The 27752-nt window shown below is 43.3% G+C and overlaps 1 protein-coding gene across 4 annotated transcripts; it reads right to left on the bottom strand.

The window, feature by feature from the left end:
• Positions 1–626: 626 nt before the first annotated feature.
• Positions 627–27704, bottom strand: SETX (senataxin). Of its 4 annotated transcripts, none has more exons than XM_068211184.1 (27): positions 27580–27704; positions 26467–26653; positions 25168–25348; positions 23718–23925; positions 23436–23545; positions 22764–22983; positions 22502–22621; positions 21324–21495; positions 20673–20763; positions 15982–20238; positions 15056–15155; positions 14469–14645; positions 13620–13849; positions 12945–13112; positions 12675–12831; positions 11726–11827; positions 11185–11297; positions 10454–10525; positions 10034–10183; positions 9449–9556; positions 8569–8756; positions 7838–7930; positions 7079–7243; positions 6556–6693; positions 4158–4245; positions 2304–2646; positions 627–2237 (listed from the first exon to the last, which is right to left on the bottom strand). In XM_068211184.1, the coding sequence occupies exons 3-27, from the start codon at positions 25345–25347 to the stop codon at positions 1381–1383; spliced, it is 8607 nt and encodes a 2868-aa protein (XP_068067285.1). In that variant the 5' UTR covers position 25348; positions 26467–26653; positions 27580–27704; the 3' UTR covers positions 627–1380. The 4 variants fall into 4 exon arrangements, with proteins under 4 accessions (XP_068067285.1, XP_068067287.1, XP_068067286.1 ...); XM_068211186.1 differs by having other exon boundaries at positions 627–2018; positions 2367–2646; XM_068211185.1 differs by lacking the exon at positions 26467–26653 and having other exon boundaries at positions 27580–27679.
• Positions 27705–27752: the final 48 nt, after the last annotated feature.

Here is a 27752-nt window from a genome sequence, read left to right as displayed (position 1 = left end):
GCTCAAAGGACAAAGCTGGAATTATCCCTGCAATAGCAAAAATGGAACTGAAGATGATGGCTAAACTGTGCTTCACTCGCTCCAGCAAAGCCACTGCCACAATGCTGTGGCAAGAGACAGCAGGACACTCCCTGCTTCAGGCTGTCCCTGAACACACCTGGAAATGGCACAACCTGGCCCACTCCGTGCACCCAAGTGGTACCAACCCTGCAGCTCCTCCATTCCCTGAGACCTGCGCTCCCAGGTAACCTCCACACAAAACTCAGTGCACGTGAAATGCTGCTCTTCACCTCCTGAGACACACACAAGCTCCAGAAAACAGAGAACCAAAGGAATTCTCAGTAGAAATAATTCCACTTTTATTGTGAAATGTTATGATGTGAGGAAGGTTTTCTTAAAAAATAATTTGTTTTTTCACCATCCTTTTAGTGGCTGCATGTTCTTCATCAGCACAGTGGAAAGAATCCAGCAGTAACACCTAGAAAGATCTACCTGCCCCTTTCATCCCCGTAGATCTCCAAAAGCTCCATACAAAAAAACTCAAGTGATATTGCCAGTAACTGTTAACTAGATCTTGGACCAAGATTCCACAGTGCTGTTGATTCCTCCTCACAAGGACACAGCGGGACCAAAAAGACCTCACAGGTTTTAATCTGCAGATTGTGTTGCCAGTGCAACAAGAGAGGGATTCCAACTGGTAGAGCAGCAGCAAGAGCAAAACTCAAGGCACATTTGTATAAACAAAAACTCTTCAGTTCCTATAAAAACTGACAATAAAATATACAAAATAAGTAGAATTCTCTCCATTCAACCAATGTACATCTGCCTCACTCTTCCCTGAGGCAGTAGTGGAGCACGAGCAAGAACCACTGCTACCACATTTTCAACATCCAGTTTTGCTATGAAATAAATTAGACATTTTAGTGCAAAGGGAAAAGAAGTCTAAGTCTTGTGGATTTTGGGGTTGGGTTGTTGGGTTTTGTTTTTGCTTTACTCTGGTTCTTCATAAAAAATTACATCTCTAAGAAATTAGCATTTACACAAGGAAACAAGAAGCTATGTATTTGCCAAATATCTTAAAATAATTCTGTATACTGTACAAATATACACTGTTAAACATTTACAACCTCAGCTTCCTAGATGACTAAACCCACTGCTCTTACCAGCAATGCAGCTACCCGACTTCTCTTTACAAAACCTCAAAGGTACCATCTGTCAGGTATTAAATCCCTTCACAATTAGGGACAGGATGGGAAACAGATCTACTGCTAGTAGTGGTATCAATATATGGGAGTTCCAGCTGTGCTAAATAATTTAAAATACAGTCCTTGCTAGACAGAAAACTGGGAATAGATTTTCAATAATGAGCAGATAGTAAAGTCAGTGAAAGAACTTTCTTCTTTTGGCAGAGCTTGATTCTGTGTTCTCTGGTGATTCCTGGGATGGTCTCCTTGATAAACCACGAGAGTCTTTGTTCCACTCACTGCTACTGCTCTGACCTCCTTCACCGGGGGCTTTGGAACTGCTTTTGGACACAGCTGCTCTGCGGTCACCCTCGTGCTGGGCTGTGTGAGGGGCTGGGGGAAGCACATTGCACTGCCCTGCTGTTTGCTGGGCCGCCTTGGCATTTTCTGCTCTGCAGACCTGATCCCTGGCAGCTGAGGACACATCCAGGCCTTGCTGTGGTGCTGATCCTGGATTGCTCTGGGCTGACCGATGGCTGTCTTTCAAGGGCTGCTCCTTGCCTTTGCCTTCAGTTCGACTGGCCAGGCTTGCAAGCCTTGGGTCCCGTGGCTTCTCAGGAATGGCACCAAGTGCTGCAGCCCCCGAGGGTGCAGGGGCACTGCTCCTCCTGGAATCTGCAGCTGCAGCCCCCGAAGGAGCAGGGGCACTGCAACTCCTGGAATCTGCAGCTGCAGCCCCTGAGGGAGCAGGGGCACTGTAACTCCTGGAATCTGCAGCCCCCATGGATGCAGGGGTACTGCAACTCCTGGAATCTGCAGCTGCAGCCCCTGAGGGTGCAGGGGCACTGCAACTCCTGGAATCTGCAGCTGCAGCCCCAAAGGGTGCAGGAGCACTGCTCCTCCTGGAATCTGCAGCTGCAGCCCCCATGGATGCAGGAGTACTGCTCCTCCTGGAATCTGCAGCCCCCATGGATGCAGGGGTACTGCTCCTCCTGGAATCTGCAGCTGCAGCCCCCATGGATGCAGGGGCACTGCTCCTCCTGGAATCTGCAGCTGCAGGGGCACTGCAACTCCTGGAATCTGCAGCTGCAGCCCCCGAGGGTGCAGGGGCACTGCAACTCCTGGAATCTGCAGCTGCAGGGGCACTGCTCCTCCTGGAATCTGCAGCTGGAGTCCCCGCAGGCTGTGAGGATCCTCGGCTTCCTTGAGGCACTGCATGGCCAGGGCCAGCAGCAAGTTCCTGTGGGCTGTTCCCAGAATTTCCAGGCTCACTCCTCTTGCCACTGGAAGAACCAGACTGCACCACAGGAGATGTCATTGTCCCTCCTTTGGCTGGGGGCTGTCCTGGTGGCCTGAGCTTCAAAATCTTGAGAGCCTCTTTCTTGTATTTCTTTTCTGTTGTCCTAATAATGGCGCCTCTTTTCTGAGCATCCTGAATCAAGTGATTCCAGTTTTTATCTTCCTTTAAAAAAAAAAAAAGAGAAAAAAAAAAAAAACTCTTACCAACAAGAAATCAACACAAATGGTCAGAGGTGTCAGAGGATGTATAACCTCTTTAATCAAGGTAACTGACACAACGGTCATGGAAACCAATGTTATGTTGCCTCTGGAATGGAAGAATCTTATGTTTCAGGTGCAAAACAGCAACGGACACTCTGGCTGCTGTAACACCGGGAAGGCGCTTTGAGCCATCAGAATTCCCAAAAATGAGAAATGTCTCCATTTCCAGGGGCTCCGCTCACAGCGCGGGGCTTCACCGCCCCCTCGCGGCCAACGAGCGCAACGCAAACCACCCGCCCTGGGAAAAGCACAGCACCCAAGGGCGCTGCGAGACACAGCCACCCTTGGAAAAGCACAGCACCCAAGGGCCCTGCGAGACACAGCCACCCTTGGAAAAGCACAGCACCCAAGGGCGCTGCGAGACACAGCCACCCTTGGAAAAGCACAGCACCCAAGGGCGCTGCGAGACACAGCCACCCTTGGAAAAGCACAGCACCCAAGGGCGCTGCGAGACACAGCCACCCTTGGAAAAGCACAGCACCCAAGGGCCCTGCAAGACACAGCCACCCTTGGAAAAGCACAGCACCCAAGGGCCCTTCGAGACACAGCCACCCTTGGAAAAGCACAGCACCCAAGGGCGCTGCGAGACACAGCCACCCTTGGAAAAGCACAGCACCCAAGGGCGCTGCGAGACACAGCCACCCTTGGAAAAGCACAGCACCCAAGGGCCCTGCGAGACACAGCCACCCTTGGAAAAGCACAGCACCCAAGGGCCCTGCGAGACACAGCCACCCTGGGAAAAGCACAGCACCCAAGGGCCCTTCGAGACACAGCCACCCTTGGAAAAGCACAGCACCCAAGGGCCCTGCGAGACACAGCCACCCTTGGAAAAGCACAGCACCCAAGGGCGCTGCGAGACACAGCCACCCTTGGAAAAGCACAGCACCCAAGGGCCCTGCGAGACACAGCCACCCTTGGAAAAGCACAGCACCCAAGGGCCCTGCGAGACACAGCCACCCTTGGAAAAGCACAGCGCCCAAGGGCGCTGCGAGACACAGCCACCCTTGGAAAAGCACAGCACCCAAGGGCGCTGCGAGACACAGCCACCCTTGGAAAAGCACAGCACCCAAGGGCCCTGCGAGACACAGCCACCCTTGGAAAAGCACAGCACCCAAGGGCGCTGCGAGACACAGCCACCCTTGGAAAAGCACAGCACCCAAGGGCGCTGCGAGACACAGCCACCATTGGAAAAGCACAGCACCCAAGGGCGCTGCGAGACACAGCCACCCTTGGAAAAGCACAGCACCCAAGGGCGCTGCGAGACACAGCCACCATTGGAAAAGCACAGCACCCAAGGGCGCTGCGAGACACAGAGCTCAGTCCCTTGCACAGACTGCAGAAGTCTGAGCCTGGTGCTCGGTGCCACAGCCCTGGGGTAGCTCACAGAGCCCTCTCCATCACCACTGCACCTACCATGAGCGTCTGCAGCCGGCCCAGGATGAAGAGGCTGAACCGGGCTCGGGTGATGGTGACATTCAGTCGCTGGAGGCTCGCCAGAAACCTGAGTGACAAGACAAAAACAAAGCTCCTCAACTACTTCTTCCACGAGAAGGTTTAAAGGGTTAGGAGAAAAAGACATAAAATGAAATGTCACTGGAATTAACAGCAGCAGCCCCTCCGCAGACCCCGCGGCAGCAGCGCTGCCTCACGTGAAAGGCTGAGCATGAATTGTGTTTTCTTTCTTTGACCACAGATTCCTTGCAGTGAATTCCAGTTCCTTCCATTGCTGTTTCCTTTCTTAGAGCAAATCCCCTCTTAATGCCAACCACTGCTTCCTTAAACGTTCCTCAAAGTACTGAGGACATCAACCTCACTTCACCTATCAAGACTTTAAGCTTCTTTTTGACTCAAACTGAAAGAGATTAATAATATTTGGCATTATTAATGGGAAAACACCCTACTGAAATACTGAATGCTGCACATGAATATTTTATTTTAAAGGTGACCTGCACTGGAAACACATCAAGGCAGACTTTTGCTTTGTCATGCTTCAAAAGGGGAGAGTATATCCTTGCAGAAGTCTGGTTTTGCACTAGGAAAATTGCCTACTTTGGTTTTCAGGGATCACAAACCACAGTATTGAAACTTAAACAAATGCTGAGTGTATTCTTAAAGATTGACTTCTGTTTGCACTCATTTACCAGAACTCAAGAAAATGTTAGTGAGACTAATATCAACTATTTCTTCTCTAATGAAAAAACTTCCAAAATACCCAGCTTATTCTTTACTAACAAAATCCACAATTCAAAGCCCAACCTAATTGGAGCAGGTTCACTATCAGTGCCTGACTCTGTGGTCACTGAGACCTCATCTGCAGCAAATTCACAACCCTGCAGTGAAGACTGCAAAAAGCACAGAGTCACCTCAAAAAATTTGGACAGTGCAGGAAATAAGAGAAGCAGGAAGCAGACAGCAGAAATAGAGGTCTCTAGGTCTTGAGAAATGAACAAGGGGAGACCTTGAAAGACTACTAAATATTCCTGACAGCTTTTCAACTGAAAGACAAGAAGATTATTTTCTCAGGAAGGAGGGGGGAAAAAACCCATTGTCATCCCTTGGAGTTTTCTCCCAGTTACTTTCAGAGTAAATTTAATGCTGGATTAGCAACCCTGGAGAACAAAATACTTTACTCAGGCTACAAGATTATAGGTAAGGGTGTGGCAAATATCTCATCACACCTTGCCAAGGGCACCTGACACTGAAACAGAGATGTCCAAGCCAACAGCATGTACAGCTGCTAAGGCACTGCACTGGCACAGCTTGAATATATAAACCTTTATATATTAAGGTATGAACACAGTAAGCTGGAAAGTTCTTGCTGAAAGAGCAGACAGAGGTTAAGTCTTGTGTCAGCCAAAAGAAAGGGCAGGTTCCAGCTGCCTTCCATTCCCAAACTCAATCAAATCAGATTAAGAAGTCTTCAAAAGGCATTATTGTTGTTTACCATAAGATTTGGATTCCTTCTCTTCCCAAAGTGGATCAGCACAATTAAAAGCCATTTTTCTTGCAGAGAATGAATATCAGAGAAACATAAGCAGCTTAGTGAAACTTGTGTGTAGAAAAAAGATTTTTGTTTATGTGGCCAGATTTTTTCTGATTTAACTTAGAAGGCAGTGAACTCTAAAAAGGCACATTTCATATCTTCACTACCATTTTTTAAACTAAAATGATCCGCAAGTTACAGAAATCAGCAACTGCTCTAATTCCTCTGGGGGTAAACAGCACACTCAGTTTAGTTCCTTCTGTTCAGATAGAAAAAACACGTAAAATTAAGAAATCTGCAATCCCGAGTTAAAACTTGCTGCTAATCTGCCCCACCTTAGAAGACAAGCACACTCATCTACAAATCCCAGACCCAAGTCTTCTATGTCACATTCCAAGTGACACACACAATTAATTAAGAAGAATTTTAAAGACATTACAGGACAGCAACCGCCACAGGGTTTCATTTTGAGAACAGCATGCAGAAAAGTTACAAGGTGTACCAAAAGCCTCAAGAACAATAACTGCTGCAGTAATAATGCAAAGAGCCAAGCTCCCAAGGCCAATCCTGCCAAATCCAGGCAGTGGCAGGATAAGGGAGCTGTGTGGGATCAGCACATAACACAGAGCACACCACCACCATTTCCCTGTCCCTCTTGCTCAGACATCTCAGACCATGAACACCAATTCCTGCCCTGAGATACCCTTTAATTCACAGACTGGTAGAAGTGACTTGCTCTCTCTAACTTTCTAACCAGTCCTATTAAAAGTATGACTTTCTCTACAGCATCCCTGGAAATGGGACTGCAAATCTCTGCAGGACACGTACCCAATAGATCCTTTGGTGCTGTTTGCCTGCACATATGGCAGAGTGGAGCCCTCAGAGCTGTTTGCCCGCACGCAGGACACGATGATGCAATCCTTCTCTCGGCCCTGGAACGCATCCACCGTGTCCACTTCTCCTGGGCTGTTGAGGAAATATAATTAAGCAGCAGAGAACGAGAAATATAATTTCTCCTTCAGCACATGAGCCTAAAGCTGCATTCACTTTTCTGAGCTCAGCATCATTACTGAAAATCTGTTTGGGTCCACACAGAATGGAATTTTAGGTTCTTTTTAATCAGCTTTATTCAGAACAGCACTATAATCAAAGCATGTGGGCAATAACTAAGAATGGCACAAGGAGACCTGTTTTAAGCAAAAGGGTAACACATCCCCTTTAAAGGCATAACCAAGTGCAAATTTTAGCAGTACAGGAAGAAGTTGGAGACTTTTTACCATTATTTAAAAGGATAAACAAAGGATTAATATGCAAGAGCCAAGGGCAATTTGAAAGCTCGTGGTTTCTTTACCTGTTATTCTTAAACACACTGTCCAGTTGTTCCTGAATTTTCTTTTTCTGTGCACTGTAAGGGGTAATTATTCCAATGCGACGAAGGCCCAGATCCTTCCTTTTTTCTTTAATTGTTCTAATTAACTCCATCACCAGCTTCACTTCCCGAGGATTGCTGTAAGAGCTGCACAGGACAAAATGGAAACATTACAGGAACACCTTTGTGAGATCTTTCCAATTCAATGCATTTTTAGCCCAGTTTGTTGGGGGATTTTGAGTCACAGCTGTTTTTAACTTTTGCAGCTTTTTTTACACAGAGGATCAAAGAACTTGGCAAGCAGACCTTGAGGAGGGGCTAATAAGCCTGGGAAGTGCAGGCAGTGAAAAGCTGCACTTCCACATTCCCTCAGCACCTCCAGCTGGTGCTCTCCCTACAAAGCAGGGGAAGGGGAGGACTGAGCCTGCTGCCACCTCCTGGCATCTCCTCAGTGTGCACCTGGGAAAGGGAACTCACTGATAAAATCAGGAATTCAAACTCCTACTGAAGTTAACAGAGACTGCAGGCTTTTACTGGCATCTATCAGTGAGTCAAACTAGGATTAAAACCAGTTTCAGATTTAAGAAAACCTGTTTTCTGTGAAATTAAATCTCATCAGCTGGAAAACGCAGTTCTAGCTACTTGATGCATATTGGAACAACAAAGGAGAGAACACAGCTCTTCTGTAGGCAATTAATTCTAAAAATCTAAACTTTGGCTGAGTTGGAAGGCAGGACTTACTCATTGTCTCGCTCCTCATGACCATCAGCTACATCAAAAATCAGGTAGGGCTGGAACGGCCATTCTGAAGAACATCTGTTCTCTTCTATTGCCCTGGAAATAATATTTTTATCACTAGGCAACCATACAACTAAGAAATTCTAAGAACTTATACTCCATTAGTTTACATCATGGTTATCAAACACAAGCAACTCTCCAGAAAGAGAGGAACTGGCCTAAAGTTTCACCAAAGGAGGATTGCATTAGATAGAAGGATTTTTTTTTCCCACAGAAAGGTTTGAGAAGCATTGGAACAGACTGTCCAGGGAAGTGAGAATCACCATTCCTGGAAGTGTTCACAAATCATGTGGATTTGGCACATGAGGACATGATTTAATGGTGGAAATGGTTAACACATGAGCCTGATAGCACTAAAAGTCTCCTCCAACCTCAACCATTTTATGATTGTAACTTTCAGTTCTTTTCTTCCCCAGAATCCTTAATTTTCCCTGCTACCCAAATAGATTGAGGCCTGAAAATGAACTCTCAGCATTCTGTATGCATAATTTTAAGGGATCTTACCTCACCTATCACACCCAGCACTAACAGAGATAGACTGCACATTTTCTCCCATTAACCATCTTTCCCCCTCCCACAATGTCAAGCATTTTTAGACTGACACGAACACCCTGACATTAAAAAATTGCTTTGAAATAGCCTCTGCTCAGAAAGAAGAAGAGCGTGCTACTCACTTGGCAGTTTTTAGAGTCCTGCCATAAACATAGTTGGATGGGAAGAGGCAGATGTCTGGGTGCATCCTGTACTGCACGGTCAGCTGCACCACAGGCAGGCTGTGCAGCACGTTCCTCTGCACTTGCTCCTCCAGGTGCCTCTGCAGACGGGCCATCAAAGACTGATCATAGCCACACTGCTGAGCTTTCTGCCACAGGGAGAACAGGACATTTCATTTGGGATCTCATTCCCCACCAAAGTGTTTTGGTGAATTTGAAAGTCAACTTGGCGTTTTAAACTTCTAAATTGTTGACAAAACGACAACTACACGCACTTCAGTTTTCTGCATAAGTTGGTCTTATTTCAGTAAATGCCACCTGAACAAATCTGAATTTTTGTGTCTAGTCTTTAACAAGACAACTTCTCCTTGTGACTCACAAGACTGTAGAATTTTAAGAACATCAACCATACTGAAAAGCAAGACTTTCCAGGTGGGATCTTGTTAAACAAACACATAACCTCTACACAATTTACCCCTCTAAAGAAGCCAGCCTGGATTTCCTCCTTTCTTTACCAGGTGTTTAACACAGCCTTTACTGTTGGAGACAAGGATGTGCTCCTATATATTTGTCCTTAAACACCTGTAGGGTCAGGAAGTCCCCATACAAACAAGAAGTTTTCCTCCTCCTTAAGGAATAGGGTAGTGACTGAAGCTCCCAAAATGAGAAAACAGAGCCTGCCACAACACAACATCCCTTCCAAACCAAGTGCCCAGACTGAAGTTTGTATTGCTCCATTGAAATGTACCCTTTCCCCCCTCTTTAAATATTTTCTATAGATATTGTTCTTTAACCATATCCATTCTGTGGCAAGAAAAAAGCAAAGAGCTTGAACACTTACTAGTGATTTGACAGTGGGAGGGAGCTGTTTGGGATCTCCAACGAGGACAAGTTTATTACAGCGATGGATCAGTGGAATCAGTGTTTCTACCTCACAGGACTGCCCTGCCTTTTGGATATGCAAACAGGACAAAAGTAGAAGTCGTAAGCAAAGCAGGGAAGTATAGTAAGTTTCTTGTAACACAGTCAGAATAACATAAATGCTTTAAGTCTTCCAAATACAAAAAAAAAGAGGAAAAAGAAGGACTTTTCTCTAGTAAAAAACTACAAAATTATTTATTTTATTATTATACATGCAAAGCTCTCCAAACAGACAATAAATATAACCAAATCATCTGGAAACCTCTAAAGCAAAAAAAAAACACGGCTGAAGTGTGGTTCTAAATAAAAGCTGCCATTACAGCACCAAACAAGTCAGGAAAAGAAAGAATCAATTAGAAGTTATTCTTTCTCCTCGTGGTTCTACTGGGGACAGGGCAGGCAACCCACAAATACTGCAGCAGCCAAAGAGCCCCAGGCTGCCCAAGCAGAGCACAGGGCAGGTGTGGAGGTGGACGAGGCTGCAGTTCCCCACAGCTGCACTGACCTCATCTACGATGACACAGCTGAAGGGATCGAGCCCCTGCCGGGAGAAAGCCGATTCCAGCAGGCTCCCCCCGCTGGTGCTCAGCGTGCAGCAGATGATGTCAGACTCCAGGATGATGTCTGCCTGCACTTTCTGGGAGTGCACCCGAACCTTCAAGCACAACAGGACATCCTGGTTAAAAGCTCAGCCTTAACTGCAACAGTGAATGTTCCTGTTTGGGCTTTTTCTCCAATATGCAGCCAGAGCACACCCAGATTTCACAGCTGCCTGTCTACAACTTACTCAGCTTATGGCCTTGATCCATTTACCCACTACTTTATAAATGCTCCCAGCTACATCAAAACCGAATTGCACCACAACTAAAGGACACTAGGTATAAAAACACATCAGCTGAAGTTTATTAGAGATAAATTTTCCTACCTCCTTTAGCTGAGAAGCGAGTTGTTGTCTCTCCTTTGCAAGTCTGCCAATTTCATCATTTAACATTTGACTCTAGATGGGGGAAAAATTAAAGAGGAACCACCTTTAGCACCACCCATATACCTTTTCCCCTCTCATGCCCTATATTTCCTAAACTTGCTCAGACTGTCTTTTAATATCAAATGTGTCTGAAGAAGCCAATCAGTTTCTTGGAAAGCTGTCACCATATTCAGGCACTGCAACACACGATCCCAGATCTTACATATCTGTGCAACTGAGAAATGGTTTGCCACCAGAAATCTCTCATTTGGTATAAATGCCAAATTCTTAAGACAAAAAAAAAAAATTGAAAACTTCAAGTGCAACACATATTCCAAATCATTCCATATCATGAGGTGTTTTCCTGTATTTCCAGTGAAACAAAAACAGAGCTTTGAAACATGGAATCAATTTAAACCATTAAGACTCATAAATATGGTTACATTAAGATCTAACTAGTGACAGAACCAAGTGAAGGCTACTGAATGATAGAGCAACAAGTGGCATGGTCAACCAGTGGAAAATACTGGCATAAATAAACAAAAAAAAAATCCTGATGTAAAGTTCTCCATTCATCGTCCAACTTTTCCATTAGTTGAAAAAGTAGGTAAAGAGACAGTGACACCAAAAACAAAGTTGTTTTTGTGTTATGAACACAAAAACACAAGGAGGATTCAAAATTGTCTTGGTACCTCTCTCTTCTCACATCTGTGCATGGCACGCTCTCGAGAGAGCATGTCCAGCTTCTGATCCAGAGCTTCTTTCTTCTTCTGAATGTCCTGGTCACAGTCACCTGGCTTTCGTTCTGTAATAAACCAAAGGAGAACACAAAGGAGGAATAGAAAAGCTGTTACATAACTCCAAAGTGGACAAATGTATTCTTTGCTGAGTTTTCCCATTTTCTATTGAAGTTTTATCTTGTACAATGAAGACAATGAGAATTGCTTCCAACTGTAGCTCTCAAATGCTGCATTGCTTCAAAAATGATGGCTTTAACATGTATGAAATGTAATTTCTTAAAGAAAAAGGTAACTTTGCTTATTTTTTTCCTTTGTCTTAGATTCTGGCTCATACATAAACTGCAGCTTCCCCACTAGGACTGAGAAAAACAACACTTTATGAAACACTATTTAAGGAAAATCTTCCTTCTTACAGGACACATAATCCCATGTGGAAAACATCACCAAGCTCTTAGAGAGGAATGAAGAAAAGTCTGATTTCCATGTTACTTACTCATTCTGTGTTCAACTTGCTTATCCAGGCTGAATCCCCGCACTTCATTGTTGATTGATTTTTCAGCACCAAGTCGCACTAATTTGATATCACCACAATTTCCTGTTTACAAAATCAGAGTCAAAATACTCTTAAATTACTCCAACTGCCTGTATGCTTTGCTATGACAATTTTTAAAATATAAACATCATGGATATCAAACAAGACTTTTCTACTTATCTGGAATTTTCAACACTTGATTTGTACTTAAATGCAGCTACAAAAAATTCAGTAATTCCAAACTCTAAAAAATAAAGATGTTGCCCACATTTTAGTGGTGGCTAACATTAAGAATGTTATTTTGAATTAATGAAACTACCTCTTATTCTCAGGTTTATCTAAAACTTCCAGAATTCCTAACTTGGACAATGCTGAGTCACATCAAGTAATGCAATTGGTAAGTCAATACCAAAGTAACATTTGGTTACAGTGCAGGTATTTTTCCCCTAGGCACAAACTAGATGTCTTAAAACAGAATTCATCTACTTTGTATTAGTCACAAACTGGGAGGAGGAAAAATGAGAAGCCTAGGCATATCAAAATTTTCACCAGTCTGTTTCCCATGACCCACAAAGTCCAATTTTAATCAAAATAAAGGCAAGGGACTTGTGTTCAAATCCCCAAAGAGTACTTAAGAACTGATGAACTTAAACTAACAGCATGAGGAAAGGGTCAGTGTCCATACAAAACAAAGCATAGCTTATTTAAAAAACCTCACAATACACCTTTCAGAAAAGCACATGAAAGTGAACAGTTTAAGAGGATGTACCAGTCATGTTCTGCATCACAACACTGCAAGAGGAAGAAGCTGCTCAGAGGAGCGTGCAAGTACAGTACATGATCAATTGCTTCAGTTCCTCCTCCAGGTTTTGCCCTTTTAACATTAAAACAATTTAAAAACAAACCATACCCAAAGGCTCCTGTTTGTTTTGGCATTTTTCCTTAAATGCAATGATGATCTTTTTCATGAGTTCATCAACAGCAGCATTTGATGGTGCACAAACTAGAAAACGGTTTGGCTTAATCTTGGAATTTTTTTTCCGAGCTGTTTTATCATTCCTAGTGTTCTGTAGATTAATTAACAACAAATAAGCTCTTTAGATTGTTTTCACTCGAGATTGAAAAGCCAGACTGTACATTCATCTGAACCAAACCCCAGCACATGACCATGTTCACTTACTTCTCTCAAAACACGGGACAGGAGTCCTACAATAGTTTTTGATTTCCCTGTCCCAGGTGGTCCATGGATAAGGCAGATCTTGGGAAGTCCTGGATGTTGCTTTACCATGGCATAAGCTGTCTCAATGGCTCTCTTTTGATCTTCATTGTATTCATTCATATATGAAACCTGAAGGAATAGGGCAAAAAATAATGAATTCATATTGATCATACCTTCCACATCAATTTTCTACACTTTAAGAATGTCGTCACCTCTCTAGCTAGAACTCAAAAGCTGGAAGGGCAGGGAAGCTTTTGATTTTACATTTGTTCTAGACACACACCCAATCCTTACCTGAAGTTGTAACAGAAGTTTTGTTCACTCCCCACACCTTTATTTTACAATACCCTTTCCATCCTATGTTCTATTTCCTGATAATTCCCCAGTAAGGGCAATGAAAACTGAAAGCAGCTTGAAGCTCACTATAACAACAGAGCACAGACACCTGAGCAAGTTCAGACTCATCTCCTCTACCCCAGCAGCCAACTCTGAAGAGGGCAGTGTCTCAGTGCTTTTGAAACGTGGCTATTTTGTCTTGGTCATCTCAAAAGCCAGCATGAAAAACCAAATCTGCAAAACTCACGAGGCCCAAATGCTTTTTCTGTTAACCCTGGCACTCCCAGCTGCACAACTTACAGCACTTCCTGAGGCAACAGGCAGATCTCTGGGACAGAAGTCATTGTAACTTGGATTTATGATGGGTTTAGCCAGGGGGCTCCTGCTCAGCAGCAGCAGACCTTTGAACTTTCTGTGTGTGGTCACCAGGGAGCCAACCACCACACACTTCACTTGCTTATGGATGAAGAATGACAAATTGCCTCGGGTTTGCACAGTAAGATGACAGGCAGTTTGCTGCTCTTTTTGTCCTGTTAAAGAAGAATAAAAAAACAAGTTGTTAATTCAAAAACTATCCGAATCATTAAAAATACTCCAGTAAGTCACTCAATGAACTCATCAGAACAAGATGCTGTCTTCTACTAGGGAATCAACAATGAATTTTTGCAAAATCCCAACACTTCCCCACCCCACCCAAAAAAAAAAAATTAAAAATCAAACAAAAAACCAGTGCTCTGTACAACTACTCAGATCCCTACTTTGATAAGGCAGGTTCTGGGTACTTGGTAATCCTGGTAATTCACAGTTTCAATTCCCAAAGACAGTGACAATTTTAGACAGAGAGATCACAGAAGGTCATGGCACTTCCTATCTCCTGGCAATACCATCCTATAAAAGCGTGCAGAGCATTTACTCATCACTAGTTTCTGTTTCTACATGAAGTTCTAGAAAAATGATCAACAGCAGGGCTGCAGCTTCAGTTCCTGATTTTTACAAAGCTTCTAGCATGGGACAGACCTGCTACAGAGGAAAAACAATTCCATTTCCTCTGAGGGCAGTGGTACATTACAATTACCAATAGCCAGCTATGAAGAAGCATTTTATGGCACCAAGAAGAACCCCATTTTTATTTCTAGCCCTGTTACTCACTGTTTGCAGAGCCAGATGCACGAGAAAAACGTGTCACAAGGCCAACATGATTCACTGTGTGGTACTCCATCCCACTTTCTTCCCCAAAAGTATCCTTTTCCTTGTGGACCTTCAAAAGGATTAAGTCATCCTCCTTTGGATGAAGCTGCCTCGCCAAATCACTCTCTCGTAGGTGAGCTACCCAAAAGAAATTACAACGTTGAAAAGAAAATGGTTACATTTTCTACATGACTGCAGAAGTACTATTAACTTTTTAAAGATGTTAAAGGCTATAGCAAAAGAGTATTCTGAAAATTTTAACTCCATCCTGCACTCTTAAGTCTGAGCACAGCATTGTATAAAAACAGAGCAAGTCAAGGACAACTTTATCAAAACAAGCTGAAAAAACAAAAATCCCAGATGAGAGATGGAAGGAACAAACTCCCTGCAAAATACATAGTTCTCTTACATGCATTCTGTAGAACAGCAAGTTGAAATCCCTTCTATATTTAAAGCAAACACAAAAAACTCTGCCTCTAAGTGCCGCTCATTATAATGCACCATCTACTTGAAAATCAGATTTTATTAAAAAAAAAAAAAACCCTCACCTGTAAAATGTGCTGTATTCATGTCAGCAGAAAAGTTCTCTAAGTAGAAGCAATAACCTTTCTCTCTTACTTTCTGGTTTTCTACCCATTCTTGTGCCAGCTACATATTGAAAAGGAAACAATAATACTTTGAAGGGTTTAGTGTATCAGAAGAAAAGCTTACCATGACTCAAAGGGCAAATAAATGAAATAGAACTGTAAGACTGTCAAGTAAATTTATCAAGAGTCTTACCCATTTCTTTTCTTTCACATAAGTATACCCATTACATATAAACACGTGGGGCAAACAAAGTTCTCCCTTAGCACTCCCCCATTTCATGTACTTTCTTAAACCACTTTACAACTACTCTGAGTCTTCCCTGACTGCATTTTCACCTCAAAATATCAGTATTAACCTGGCATTGGCTTTATTTTCTACCTTATTTCTATAGAAGAAGTGATGCAATGACTGAACTTGAAAGCATTCAGACATTAATTGAAGAAACACTGTGTTTTGTCATTATTAAGTGATAAACCAATAAAGACTGGGAAAAATACTTCCTGGGTTAACCTTCCCTCTCATGTAAGTTCTCAACAGAAACCAAAACCAGGTTTTCATCCTCTGTCATTGAAAGACCTCAGTTTCTTAAAGATTTCTGTTTTGACCTTTATACACTATAGACAGAGGAACCACATTCTTTGCCAGTCCTCTTATTGTGGATAAGGAAAAAAGAACCCAGGAAAAAAGAAACATTTCACTGAGGGAACTCAGATAGTCCCCAGTCTTAAACACAGCTGTTTGGATTATCTACCCCAAATCATTCCTCTATTCTGATCAGTATCTGAATGTTTTCAAAAGAAAACAGAGGGCATAAACCAGGTTTTAATCTCTTGATAAAATTTATCAGTGTTGATGAAACTAAACCAAAAGGCAGAAAGCTACTTACTGTTTCAAAGGCGTTGAGCATCATCAAGGGAAAAAATGTGTTAAAATACTCATTGTAACCCTGAAATTGGACAGGAACAGAGGCTACTATAGTCTGCAGAAGATTATTTGGCGTTCCAAAGTAGCTGAAGTTTGCAAACATTTCGTAAGTCCATTTTAGGACTTGGTTAACAAAAATGCTGTAATCGCGCTGCTGAGCGCCAAGAAAGGAGCAGGTTTCTTGGCCAGGCCCCCTGGAAATATTTGAAGCATTGTCATAGTGTTTATTTTGTGACTGGAGAACATAATTGGAACTAAGGGGTTGAGGCACATTACTGAAACTTGCAGATTTGTATGTTGGATTTCCTGCTGGTGCAGGTTTCGGATACAATGGTGGCCTGACCACTGCTGCTTTGGCCACGTTCATTTTGCTTTTTGAAGGTGGGGGCAACTTTCTGACATCTTCGAGATCTTTGCTGAAGGCTGCGTTTCGTGAAGAACTTGCTGAGCTGAAAATTTTGGTAGTGGAAGGTTTCTTATTTTTAGGTGGTGGGAGAGAAGGCTTGGCAAACACATGATCTGCCCCTGGGCTGGTGGTTGGGTGTTTACTGCAGTACTCTCCAGGTTTTTCCACCTGTTCCATACAGTCTTTGTCCTTACATTTCACAACAGCTGAGAGTTCATTCTGTTGAGGGCTTTCATCAACATCCATTTCCTCTGGGGTCTTACTGCCTATAGCAGCATCTTGAACACTTTCCTCCTGAGAACACAACTCCATATCCACAGGATCTAACTGGGTTAAAAACAGATTATCATCACCTTCGTCACTGCTTTCATCTGATTGACACCCATTTTGCTTTGAAATTTTCATCTCACACTCAGGCAGGACAGTGCAGCCTTTTCCTGAAGACTCATCTTTAGCCTCTTCAATTGCAGTGGAAGAGAGACTTGAATCCATAGGGACAGGAGGAACCACGACACTGTTACTCTCCCATTTGCTGTTCCAGTCTGAAGAACGAGGCATTTTAGAGGCATTTGCCACCTCCTCCACAGGGAGGCTCTCAAATTTTCTCTCACTGGCAGAAGGACAAGCAGTCTCTTCTCTTTTTCTCTCCCTTTGGCTTTCAACAGATTCTTTAATAGAGAATTCTTTAAAAGAATTCTTTAATTCTTTTGCTAGTTCAAAACTCTGAGGCTTTTGTTCCACAGGTTTTGCACACATTTTGATAACTTTGTTTCTAATCCCCGAACTTCCTGCAGAATTTTTCACACTTCTTTTGGGCCTTGGATACTGCTTGTCTTGGCAGGCCAGCAGTTTTTTGTTATGTTTTACAGACAAACGCTGAGCCTCGATCTGTTTGGTCCTCTTTTTCTGTGTAACTCCAATTCTGCCTGCAGCTTTGCCGTGGCTGCGCAGCTGAGCCAGGCTCTCCAGGGAGGGCTGGGACAAGTCGAACGCCTTGCGGGGGCCCTTCTTTAGGCCAAGCTTTTCAGCAGTCGATGCTGGAGCAGGACTCTGTCGAACCTTCCTTGGAGGAACCACAGCAGGCATTGACCTGCCAGGATGAGAATGTTCTGTCGTGCTTTGGAGTGGCGTTTTATTTTTGGCTGTTTTAACAACAGGAGGTTTTTTAGGACTTCTCTGAACAGCCGGTGCTGATTTACATTTTGCTGTGGTCTTCTGTGGGCTTGTGCTATTTTTCTTAAGGGCCAACTTTGAAGCTAATGAGATGGGAGATGTAGATGCTGTGGGTTCAGGCACTTTTGAGTCCAGGGTGAAGCCTTTAGCAGTACCTTTGTCTGCACATTTCTCCAGTTGACCTTTTGCATCTTCCTTGCCAACTGATTCTTCCAAGGTTGAACTAGTCTCTTGTTTTGTATCATCAGCTTCTTTCTGATAAGAAGTATCTTCTGTCTGCTTTTCTATTGAGCTTGCTGCCTCTTCCATGGTGTCATCACTAAAGTAATGCACATCATAGCCCCAGTCATTTAAGTTATCATTCAGGCAATCATCTGAATTACTTGTCTCAGGTGCTGGTGAAACACGATCTTGTTTATACTCCTGAGTTGTTTCCACAGCATAGGCTTGAGTATCTTGCCAAGCTGAAAAAACCTCAGCTTCTGTTTCAAATTCAAAGTACTGAGATTCACAGTCATCCAGTAACATGGGAGAGCCTGGAGAGTTTGATTCTCTTTTAGTGTCACTATCAGAAGTGCTGCTGGAAGTTAAAGATGGCTCTGCACACATATTTTCATTCTTGGTTTTTGTTTCCTCTTTCTCAGCCACATTTTTTTCTTCATCAGAAGAGTCTGAAATTACAATGACTTGATTGCTAGGGCGATCACCACCACTGGGACACTTGGTATTTTGGCCCTCTTTGGAAGATCTTACAGAACCTTTCACTTTCCTTTTAATATCAGACACATTGTGATACACTGAGCTTTCCTGGTTAGATGTGACGGGAAAATTAACACTTTTGGCATAAGCAGCTAGAGATAATTTACTGAGCTCTCTATCAACCTGGGAGTCCGATAAATTATCATCTTCAGAAACCGTCTTCACAAAATTCTCCTCTTTCATCCCCACTGAACTGTTTTCCCTCCTGAAGTATTCTGAAAACTCAAACAACCTGTCACTTGATTCACACTTCACTGACAGTGGCTTGACCATATCCCTCTTGTTGTCAGAGCTAAATGGAAAATAACCATATGCTGAAATCTTATCCCTACAAAAGGTCTCTGAAAATTGATTTTTGCAGTCGTATTTATCCACATCATCTAAATTAGACTGCTCCTGGTTTGAAGTTTGCACATTAGGGTTCCTCTTAAAGAAAGACAGCAATGATGAACCTACTTTTTCTTCTGTTGATACTTTTTTCAGTGAGGTGTCATTACGCCCTAAAAGCAAAGTACTGCCATCTTCCTTCCCTTGCACACCAGCTTCATTTCTAGAGGAGTTAGAGGAATCCAGTGATGCTTCCTTGGACACCTGTTTAGTGGGGACCAGTCTGGACTGGAACACACTGTTTGCACTTGTCTCTTGCATACTTCTGCAACTCCTTGAACATGGAGAATCAAGATGAGTCTGAGCAGACAGATACAGCAGTGTTTTGGATTCTGCTTTGTGTTTCACTTCTAATTCTTTGCCTCTCCTGAAATCTGAATGCTCAGTATTTGAATTGAAGCAGTGATCATCTGTATTGCACTTGCCTACCACAAGATCAGAGCTCCTATTTTCCTGAACTTTCCCACATACTTTTGTTGCCAAAGAGTTCTGTGGGAAGACAAACTCCTGAGCTGTCAAGTCATTAGGCTCTTTTTTAATATTCATCAAGAGGCCTTCTCTGGATGTGCAAGATGTTGAACTTCTACATGCATCTCTACATTCCTCTTCCCAGGCATTCTTTCTCCTATGGAGAGGGTTCTCTTGACAATCTCTGCCTTCCTTTGACATGACAAATGGTGAATAAAGGTCCCTCCTCTCATATCCACTTGTCTTGTATCCATCATCACATGTGTTCCTCTCGTGCTTTGTCGAGACAGTCGGCAAAGCTGTCGAGTTTGAACTGCTCCCTCCAGCCAAAGAGGTGCTCAGTGCTTTGCTCTTTATACTTCTTATAACTTGCTTTAAACACGTTTGCAGCTCCTGGGTTTCCTGGCTGCTCAGCTGCCACCCCACAGCTCGATTCCCCCGCAGGAGGAGGTTGAGTTTGTCCAGGTACTGCTTGCACAGGGCGTGCTGGCCGATCTGGTAGCCCTCCTTGAGCAGGCTGCGGATGAGCTGCACGCAGGCGTGCTGCACCGAGCTGGGGGCCTGCAAGGACCCCACAGCCGAGCCCTTGGCAAACAGCCCCGGCGCCTTCTCGCCACACCGAGTGAAGGCTCTGCTTGGGAGCGTGGCACACCTCACCACTGCCTCCACCCACTCCTGGGAGCTGATCCACAGCAAATGCAGGCACTTCTTACTTCTGTGTAGCTCAACAATAGACACCAAGATGAGGAGGAAGAACTCGGAGATTTTGTCGCACTCCTGGAATCTTTCGATGAGGATATCTTTGATTTCTGAGCAGAGGTAGTGGATGACCTCGACTATATAGGCTACACCCAAGTCCTTGAGATCCATAAGGGACTGAACAAAAGGGATGAACCAGAGGAATGTGCCGTGATGGACACGCATGTCTCTGCCAATGTCAGACTGAAGCATGTTAGCCAGGGTCTGCATATCTTCATACATGTTGGGGCAGTACTCTGGGCAAATGGCAGCCTTCCAGCCAGTGTCCTGAAAAATACATTCACCACACAACAGCCTCAGTAGTTTAATATGGCAGCTTTCTCGTAGCCAAGCTTTTTTGTTACCTCCTTTCATATATTTGTTCATTAAACAGTAACATCACTTATATCCCAATGTAAGTCATTAAAAAATGCAAAAAATAAACAGCACACAGATGTAATAAGGAACTAATTTCCTAAAACATTATCTATGAAATTGGTGTGAAGTAGTAGTTCCTTTAAAAATCATTGTGAACTATTCAAAGGCACTGTCATGCTAACATAATTTAACCTCAGATAATCAAAAACACATGGGAAGCCTTTAAAAGACATTTCATAATACATTGACATCAAGAGATGACCACACTCGGACATGTTTATTCTTGACAATGTCATTCAGTGACCCAGTTCAAAGAAAATGAATATAAAATACTAGTTTAATACCTTTTGAGGCTTTTCTGTGTTGTAATTATACACAATCTGACTGCAAGAAATCATGTCATCACCATAGTCTGACTCTGGCTCAACTTTTGTCCTGCAAAGAAACACAGATCACTACAGACTCACACAATTAAAATCCTAAGAAACTCAGGATAGACGTTGCTTTTCAGATACCAAGTGAGCATTAGAACTTGTCAGTGACAATACACACCAGTGCAAAGGTGCCATATTTCAAAGTGTAGAGGTCATTTTATCCAGCTTGTAAGAGGTGGGGGAAGTGACTGTCTCAGGAAAAAGCTTTCTATTGACTCGTAGATTTGCCTAAGTAGAACAAATGCCCAGAATGCCATCTACTGAAAATTCAGGAATTCCCATAAATTTACCAAACCTTGAACATGGCAATTTTCATTAACCTTCAGTGCAAGTTGGTTGTAGCACTAAATAAGCACAGAACAGTTAACAGTCTTCCCAATTCAGGAAAATATCCGAGACACCAGAGTTACCAAAGAGAAGTGAGCATGTAATTTTTTGAAGGAACCTCACAATTCTGGGGGACCTACTTCAACTTTTTTTTTGCTTGAAGTTGGAAATATGATATTTAATTTCCATCTCCCTCCCCCAACACAAATTACAGCAGCACTGACAAGAACTGACCTCCTAAAGCTACTGCGAATATTTTTGATTTCATTGTTGTAGCTGACACTGTTGATTATGGTTTGAAAGGCTTGGACAGGATCAATCAGCTGACCCCAAACTTTAGATCCGAGCTGATCCAAAATAACCATGAAACAGTGTAGGGCAGGCCAGAAGGGGTCAGTGGAATCATCTGAAACACAAGAGAACAGTGGACAGGGTTGAAATGCAAGTCCTGGTCATTCTTAGGCTAAGCAAAAATTGAAAGAGCTGGTTCTTATTGATTTTTCTAAAATATCAATAGAATAGCATTCTAGTAAGTTGCAACTATACTTTTTAACCTGGAAGAAGAATGAAAAAAGTCAAGTTCCCTGATTTGTACAGAGACACTGCTCCTCATGCAGTCTTAAATCAACAGGAGTTTGGATACCCATTACTAACATTAAATATTCCTGGTATTTCCCAACTCTGTGAAACTGATTCTTTCACACTGATTTTTGCAGGGGTGTGCTAAGAAGTGGCACAACTTACACAGTTATTTATTCTTTCACTTACACAGCTAACTTATACTTCATATTTGTACTAGAAGCAATTGGTTCTTTCAAGTGTGTTCTTATTCCCTCAGAAAATGTTATACCCTCTATAATCACAAAGTTTATAAAAATCTGCTCATTTAAGAGTAAATCCTGGTCTTGAGCTCACAAGGCCATTCCCAGACTATGCCATGGTAACCCATGGAGTTACTAAGCCTAAATTCTAAAGTCTAAATTTACAGCTGCAAAAGGGGGTCCCTTCAAATGGACAGATGGAAGACTCAAATTTTAAGGCAAGTTGCAGCAATTCAGAAGGAGTTTTTTACTTTAGGACTCAAAATTCAAACTTCATGCCACAATGAAACAAGCATTCTGTGTACATGCAGCCTGTATATTAAATGAAAACAGTGACAGAAATTACATATTTGTCCTCTCAAAGCCTCTAAGCCAGATTTAGCAAAAGCACCACCATCCCTTCTCCACTCCAGACTTTGGATGTCATCTTTCAGTATTTGTCAGTATTTCCCAAATATTGCACCTTTCAGAAGATAAACAGGCCTCAGGTAATATTACCTCTCATTACACTACTAAGAACTTAACAAGGAATTTGCTAAAGATGAAAAATGAGCTATGAACTGTCTCAACCTCAGTATCAAAACTAGTTACCAGCTGCTTCTTTCTCCATAGTGTGAAGTATAGACTGCATGAAATCATTTTGTTTGTCTGGGCCCAGTAACAAAGAGTCCATAGCTTGTTCTTCCAGCACTGACAGCAACATGCAAATTCCTACAGAAGAAAAAAAAAAGCAGCAACCTGTCTATATATTTGAAAAAATACACAGCACCTATGAATTTGTAGAGCTCTGACTTGAAAGAAGTGCTTACAAATGGGAGACTACATGAACTCATTTCTGATCACAAGTACTCACCCAGCCAATAGTTCTTGTAGTTGGCTGCATCATACAAATGAGCTGGCAGAAGGATGAGTTTACCCTTTTCAAACATTGAAGAGCTGTAAATATCTGGGTTCTCAAAAAGCCCCAACTCAATAACTCTGAACAAACAAGTGAGCACTTCCTCTAAGTCGTAGTAATCATCCCTGTCAACCTTTCCTAAATTCCTTGCTGTTAGGATGGCCCATCTACGAATCTAAGGATTGAAATAAATAGTTTTATATTAATAAAAAGAACAAATGAATTCTGTAATAGCAGTGCTTCCTCTTAAAAGTGGGACAAAGGCATATTTTTACTAATAAATAATTAAAAATAAGTCTTCAAAATAATCTTAGAAATAGGCTTGCTATACCTACAAGATGATGTTGGTGACAAGGAGGCTAAAATTCAGGGTAATACCTATAAAGAAAATTCCTCGGGATTTACGTGCAACAGTGTAGCAGTTGGTTTGTACTAATTATATGTTATTTACATGTAAATGACCAAGATATTCTAATGAGAGAACTGCATACTGTAACAGATGTCAAGTTTTATTTACAGATAAATGCACCACATGTTTTCTAAAATCATGCAAGACAGCACTCAATCCCTTCTGTATTAACATGATGCACAAAACCAGGATTCAGCAGAACAAAAAAAGGAACTTACCACCTCATTTGGGTGTACCAAAAAGAGATAAATTCCTGGGTATTTCTCAAAGACCTGAAAGGAGTCATGACTTAGTTCCATTCTGCAGAGCACTTCTACACACAGCTCACCTAAAAGGGTAAGACAGTTATAGTAAGGACTAATTTACAGGCCCACAAAAAATGTATTTAGTATCAAAATAAATATATACATTGTTCCTCTGGTTTAACTACTGTTCCTTTTCACCTCCTGCAGTAAAACAACATCATTCCCCTCCACAGGGATATATGATCAGATACATACTGACTTTCTCATGCAGCAGCAGATATGGGTATTTCAGTATTTCCAGCATGGGCACTCGCAGGTTGCTCTCAAAATTTGGGCCCACATAACCAGACAGAGGTGTCTCCCCATGCTCATCGACCAGAAATAACTCATCTTCTCCTGTTTCTTCATTCATGGATTTCTCCATGTGGGCAAGGAGGCGGGAGGTTTCCAAGTCCCACAAGTCCTATTCAGTGGGGGAAAACAACAACTGAAGTGCACTTGTGAAGAAAGTGATTAAGGACATTTATTACCACATGCAGATAATTACATGTTCAAAAATTGAAATCTCATTTTGAAAAGTTTCTTTGGTCCAAAACAGTAAAGCTTTAAAATGGAATTCAACTATGCAAAGCACAAGTCTCTAAAGTTGAGACTACAAAATCATTTTTAAAAGAATAGCCTTCAAACCAGATACAATTTCATAATTCTGTTAAATATTCAAATTCATTTCAATACTTAATTTAGGTTAGTCACAAAACTTTGTTCCACTGGCCAATACACAGAAAGACACAATAAAGGAAAAGATCATATTTAGGAAGACAGGAAAAGCAAATATAAAATCTTGCATTCTTACAGATTTTGCAATTAGTGGAAGGAAAAAAGAATATAAACAATGCAAAGGGACTGACTGATTTGCTGGATATTTGTAGGGATTCACCCACTTAACTTACTCATCTTAAGTAACTGCACCAAACCTCAATTAGCCACCAAGTTTATTCACTGCAGTAAATGGACACAAAAAGGAACTTGCAGCTGGTCCAGACATTTCTCTTATTTCCAGTCTATGGAACATCCAGTCACATGGAATTGCACTCCAGAGCAAACTAGCTGACCAATCTAAAGAGCAACCTTTTAGACTATGATCAATTCGCTAAAAACACATACTTTACATACACAGAAGAAGCTCTCTAATAATATAATAAGCTTTATAAAAATATAAAATTGTATACTGCTAAGGAAGGACTACAAAAGAGGTTTCAATTTTTTTGATTAATTGGACAGGTGCAAGGTCTGATCTCTGAAATTCAAACATAGGAGAAAACTACAAGTGAGAAGTGAAAGCAAACAAAAACAAACCAAAAACTAAAGAGAAACCAGAGGAAAAGAGAAAATACATTAAAGAAATGAGCTGTTAGTCTGGCAGATGTTCTTTGTTTCAGATGACAAACCATCAACAGCATGAAAGAAGTCCAAGCTATAGTGTCTAGTCAGCAACTTACAACTACTGGTTCAGTTCTTGCCAATTTGAATATATGCAAAACAAGAGAAGCTCTGTTTTACAATCAGCAGTTTACAACTCCATATGAAAAAACCAGACAGTTAAAAAGCAACACAACCTACTCCCAAAACCCAATAAAACACAACCTCTTCCCCTACACTGAGGCTGGACCACAGAAGCCTCTTAATTAATCTCATAATTAATTACCTCATGCAATCTTGGACATGCTTCCCTTGCTTTGTGATATTCAACCACACACTCCAGGCAGTAACAGAGGTCATCATTGGATCCTTCAAAATCTTCCTGGGACAGCCTTTGAGCAGCATAGTGCTTCAGGAACTCGGTGGTGTCAGCACCACTCTGTGTGCACCATCGGCATGTGCTCATTCTGGGGGGGCAAAGAAGCAGCAGTTAAAGCAGCAATTAAAGCCTCCAAGTGGCAAATAATTCCCTTTCAGCCACAACTATTTTCAAGTGTGGGGAGCGTCAGGATTTCAGTTACTTATTAGCAGCCTCCATGCAGGTGTTCTTACAACATCCAGGTGCATGCAGTTAAACAGATCAAAGCAATTAAAGGGACATCACACAAAAAATGCCTGTGGAACAGCACACAGTAAAAGTAAAGCACTGTAGTCAAATGTGCAAACTAGGAAAAAAAAAAAGGGTGAAAACTCATTTTATATTAAAAAAAGCATCTCCTTACCCGCACATTGCATGATTTCCAGAGCTACAATGCAAAGCTCTTTATATTATTTTACTGGTGTCTCTGGAATCTAGGTCTAGTGGCACAACGTTTAATTAGCTTCTTTTCTTAATCTCCTGCTAAAACTTATAGGTCAACAAATCCCTGTTGTCACAAGCAAAGGATATTTATGCAGAACTTTCCTGTCTTTGTTATTTTTAAAGACAGAAAGAGTGCTAAAATTCTCACCACAGACTGCTTTCCTCTAAAAACAAAAATCCTTCACTGAGCAGCAATGGAGCCATCTCAGATCCTGCTAGCCTGGAAAAATTCCACAGAACACTGGAATCACAGAATGGTCTGGGTTGGAAGGGACCTTAAGGATCATTTCATCCCACTCCCTGCCATGGGCAGAGGCACCTTCCAATGTCCCATGCTGCTCCAAGCACCATCCAAACTAGCTTTGGACACTTCCAGGGATCTAGGGGCAACCACAGCTTCTCTGGGCACCCTGTGCCAGGGCCTCAGCACCCTCACAGGGAAGAGCTGTCTCCTAATATTCAATCTAACCCTGCCCTCTGTCAGTTTGAAACCACTCCCCCCTGTCCTATCACTGCAGTTCCTGATGAAGGGTCCCTCTCCAGCTTCCTTGTAAGCCCCTTCAGATAATGGAAGGCTGCAAAAGCATGAACTCTTGAACTAACTATACAGAAAGAAAGGTGGCAACTACTTTTATTCAGCATAACAAAAGCAGATAAAGCCAAGCCGTAAGTTTCCTCATACATACAAATATACTGGGAAAACCCAACAATTGTGGCATTTACCTTTGAAAAAAGGAGCTATTTGCTGTGCAGGTGTGCCAGGTCACATGGTGGGAAGGAGAACAGCGCTGCCCTGCAGCCAGGGAAGGGGCTGAGCCCTTCAGCCATACATGTCCTGAGCGCAGAGGGCAGAGCCGTATCCTCAACAATCCACCCCCTGGTGACCAAGTCTCGGTGGTGTTTCAAAGATCTGGAGCAAAACAGAAATCAAGCCACTGAATCACGGCATCAGTCCGGCTGGAAAAGACCTCTGAGATCACCGAATCCAGCCTGCGACCAAACACCACCTTGTCACCCAGAGCAGAGCACCCAGCTGAACACCTCCAGGGACGGTGACCCCACCACCGCCCTGGGCAGCCCATTCCAATGCTCAAATATTGAAGAACTCTTTCAGTGAAGGAATTCCTCCTGATGCCCAGCCTGAACCTCCCCCGGCACTGCCTGAGGCTCTGTCCACTCCTGTCACTCACTGTCTGGGAGAAGAGGCCAACCCTCCCCTGATGGAACCTTTTTCCAGATAGTAGATCAGCAGAAATCTGTTCAGCTCACACTTAAGAACTGCTCTGATATTTAGGTTAATAGTTGCATTAATGCATTTCATGAAGCGGCAAGTACGATTTTCAAGAGAATCCCTTCTGTCATTCAAATGCATATGTTTGCCTGGCTTTTCACTCATAAAAGGCGTAAAAATTTACCTGTGCCCGTTAAGGGAGAAAATCGCTGAAAGGAGCGTGGGCGGGCACACGAACGAAGCCCAGCTGCGAGCAGCACCGTGCACGACGCCCCTCACGGCTGCGGAGCCGCGGCAGCCGCGCACGGAACGCCCGAGCAACCAAAAACTTTCGGTTTCGCGGCTGGAGCCGCCGCAGCCGCCCCGGTGCCGCTGCTGGCCCCATCGCAACCCCAATCCCAACCGCTGGAGCGCCCCACTCGCCTCCGCCGCCCTGCCCGGTGCCCTCCGTCCCTTCCCGCCAAGCGGGACCCGGCCTGCCCTGAGGCGGCGTGAGGGACCGGCACAAAGCAGCCGGGCAGGAGCGCGGGCTCCGCGGCAGCACCAGCTCCAGCGCGGTGCGGGGCGAGCGGACGGTCCCTCTGCTCATGGCTCGCTCCGCTCACCTCACGCCGCTCCCGCGGGCCCCTCGGTCCGCCCGGCCCGGCCCGGCCCGGCTCTCCCGGTGCCGCCGCTGCCGCCCTGAGGCCGCGGCGCTGCCCGCGCTTCCGGACGCGGCCGGAAGTGGGCGCTCGCCGCCTCCCGCGGGAGGAGCCTTAAAGGGCCAGCACGGCCCCGA

The sequence above is a fragment of the Anomalospiza imberbis genome, chromosome 21, assembly GCF_031753505.1.
Source record: "Anomalospiza imberbis isolate Cuckoo-Finch-1a 21T00152 chromosome 21, ASM3175350v1, whole genome shotgun sequence".
In the NCBI taxonomy this organism is placed as follows: domain Eukaryota; kingdom Metazoa; phylum Chordata; class Aves; order Passeriformes; family Viduidae; genus Anomalospiza; species Anomalospiza imberbis.
Note: the sequence above shows the minus strand (reverse complement) of the source record. Positions and strands in the feature narration are given on the sequence as shown.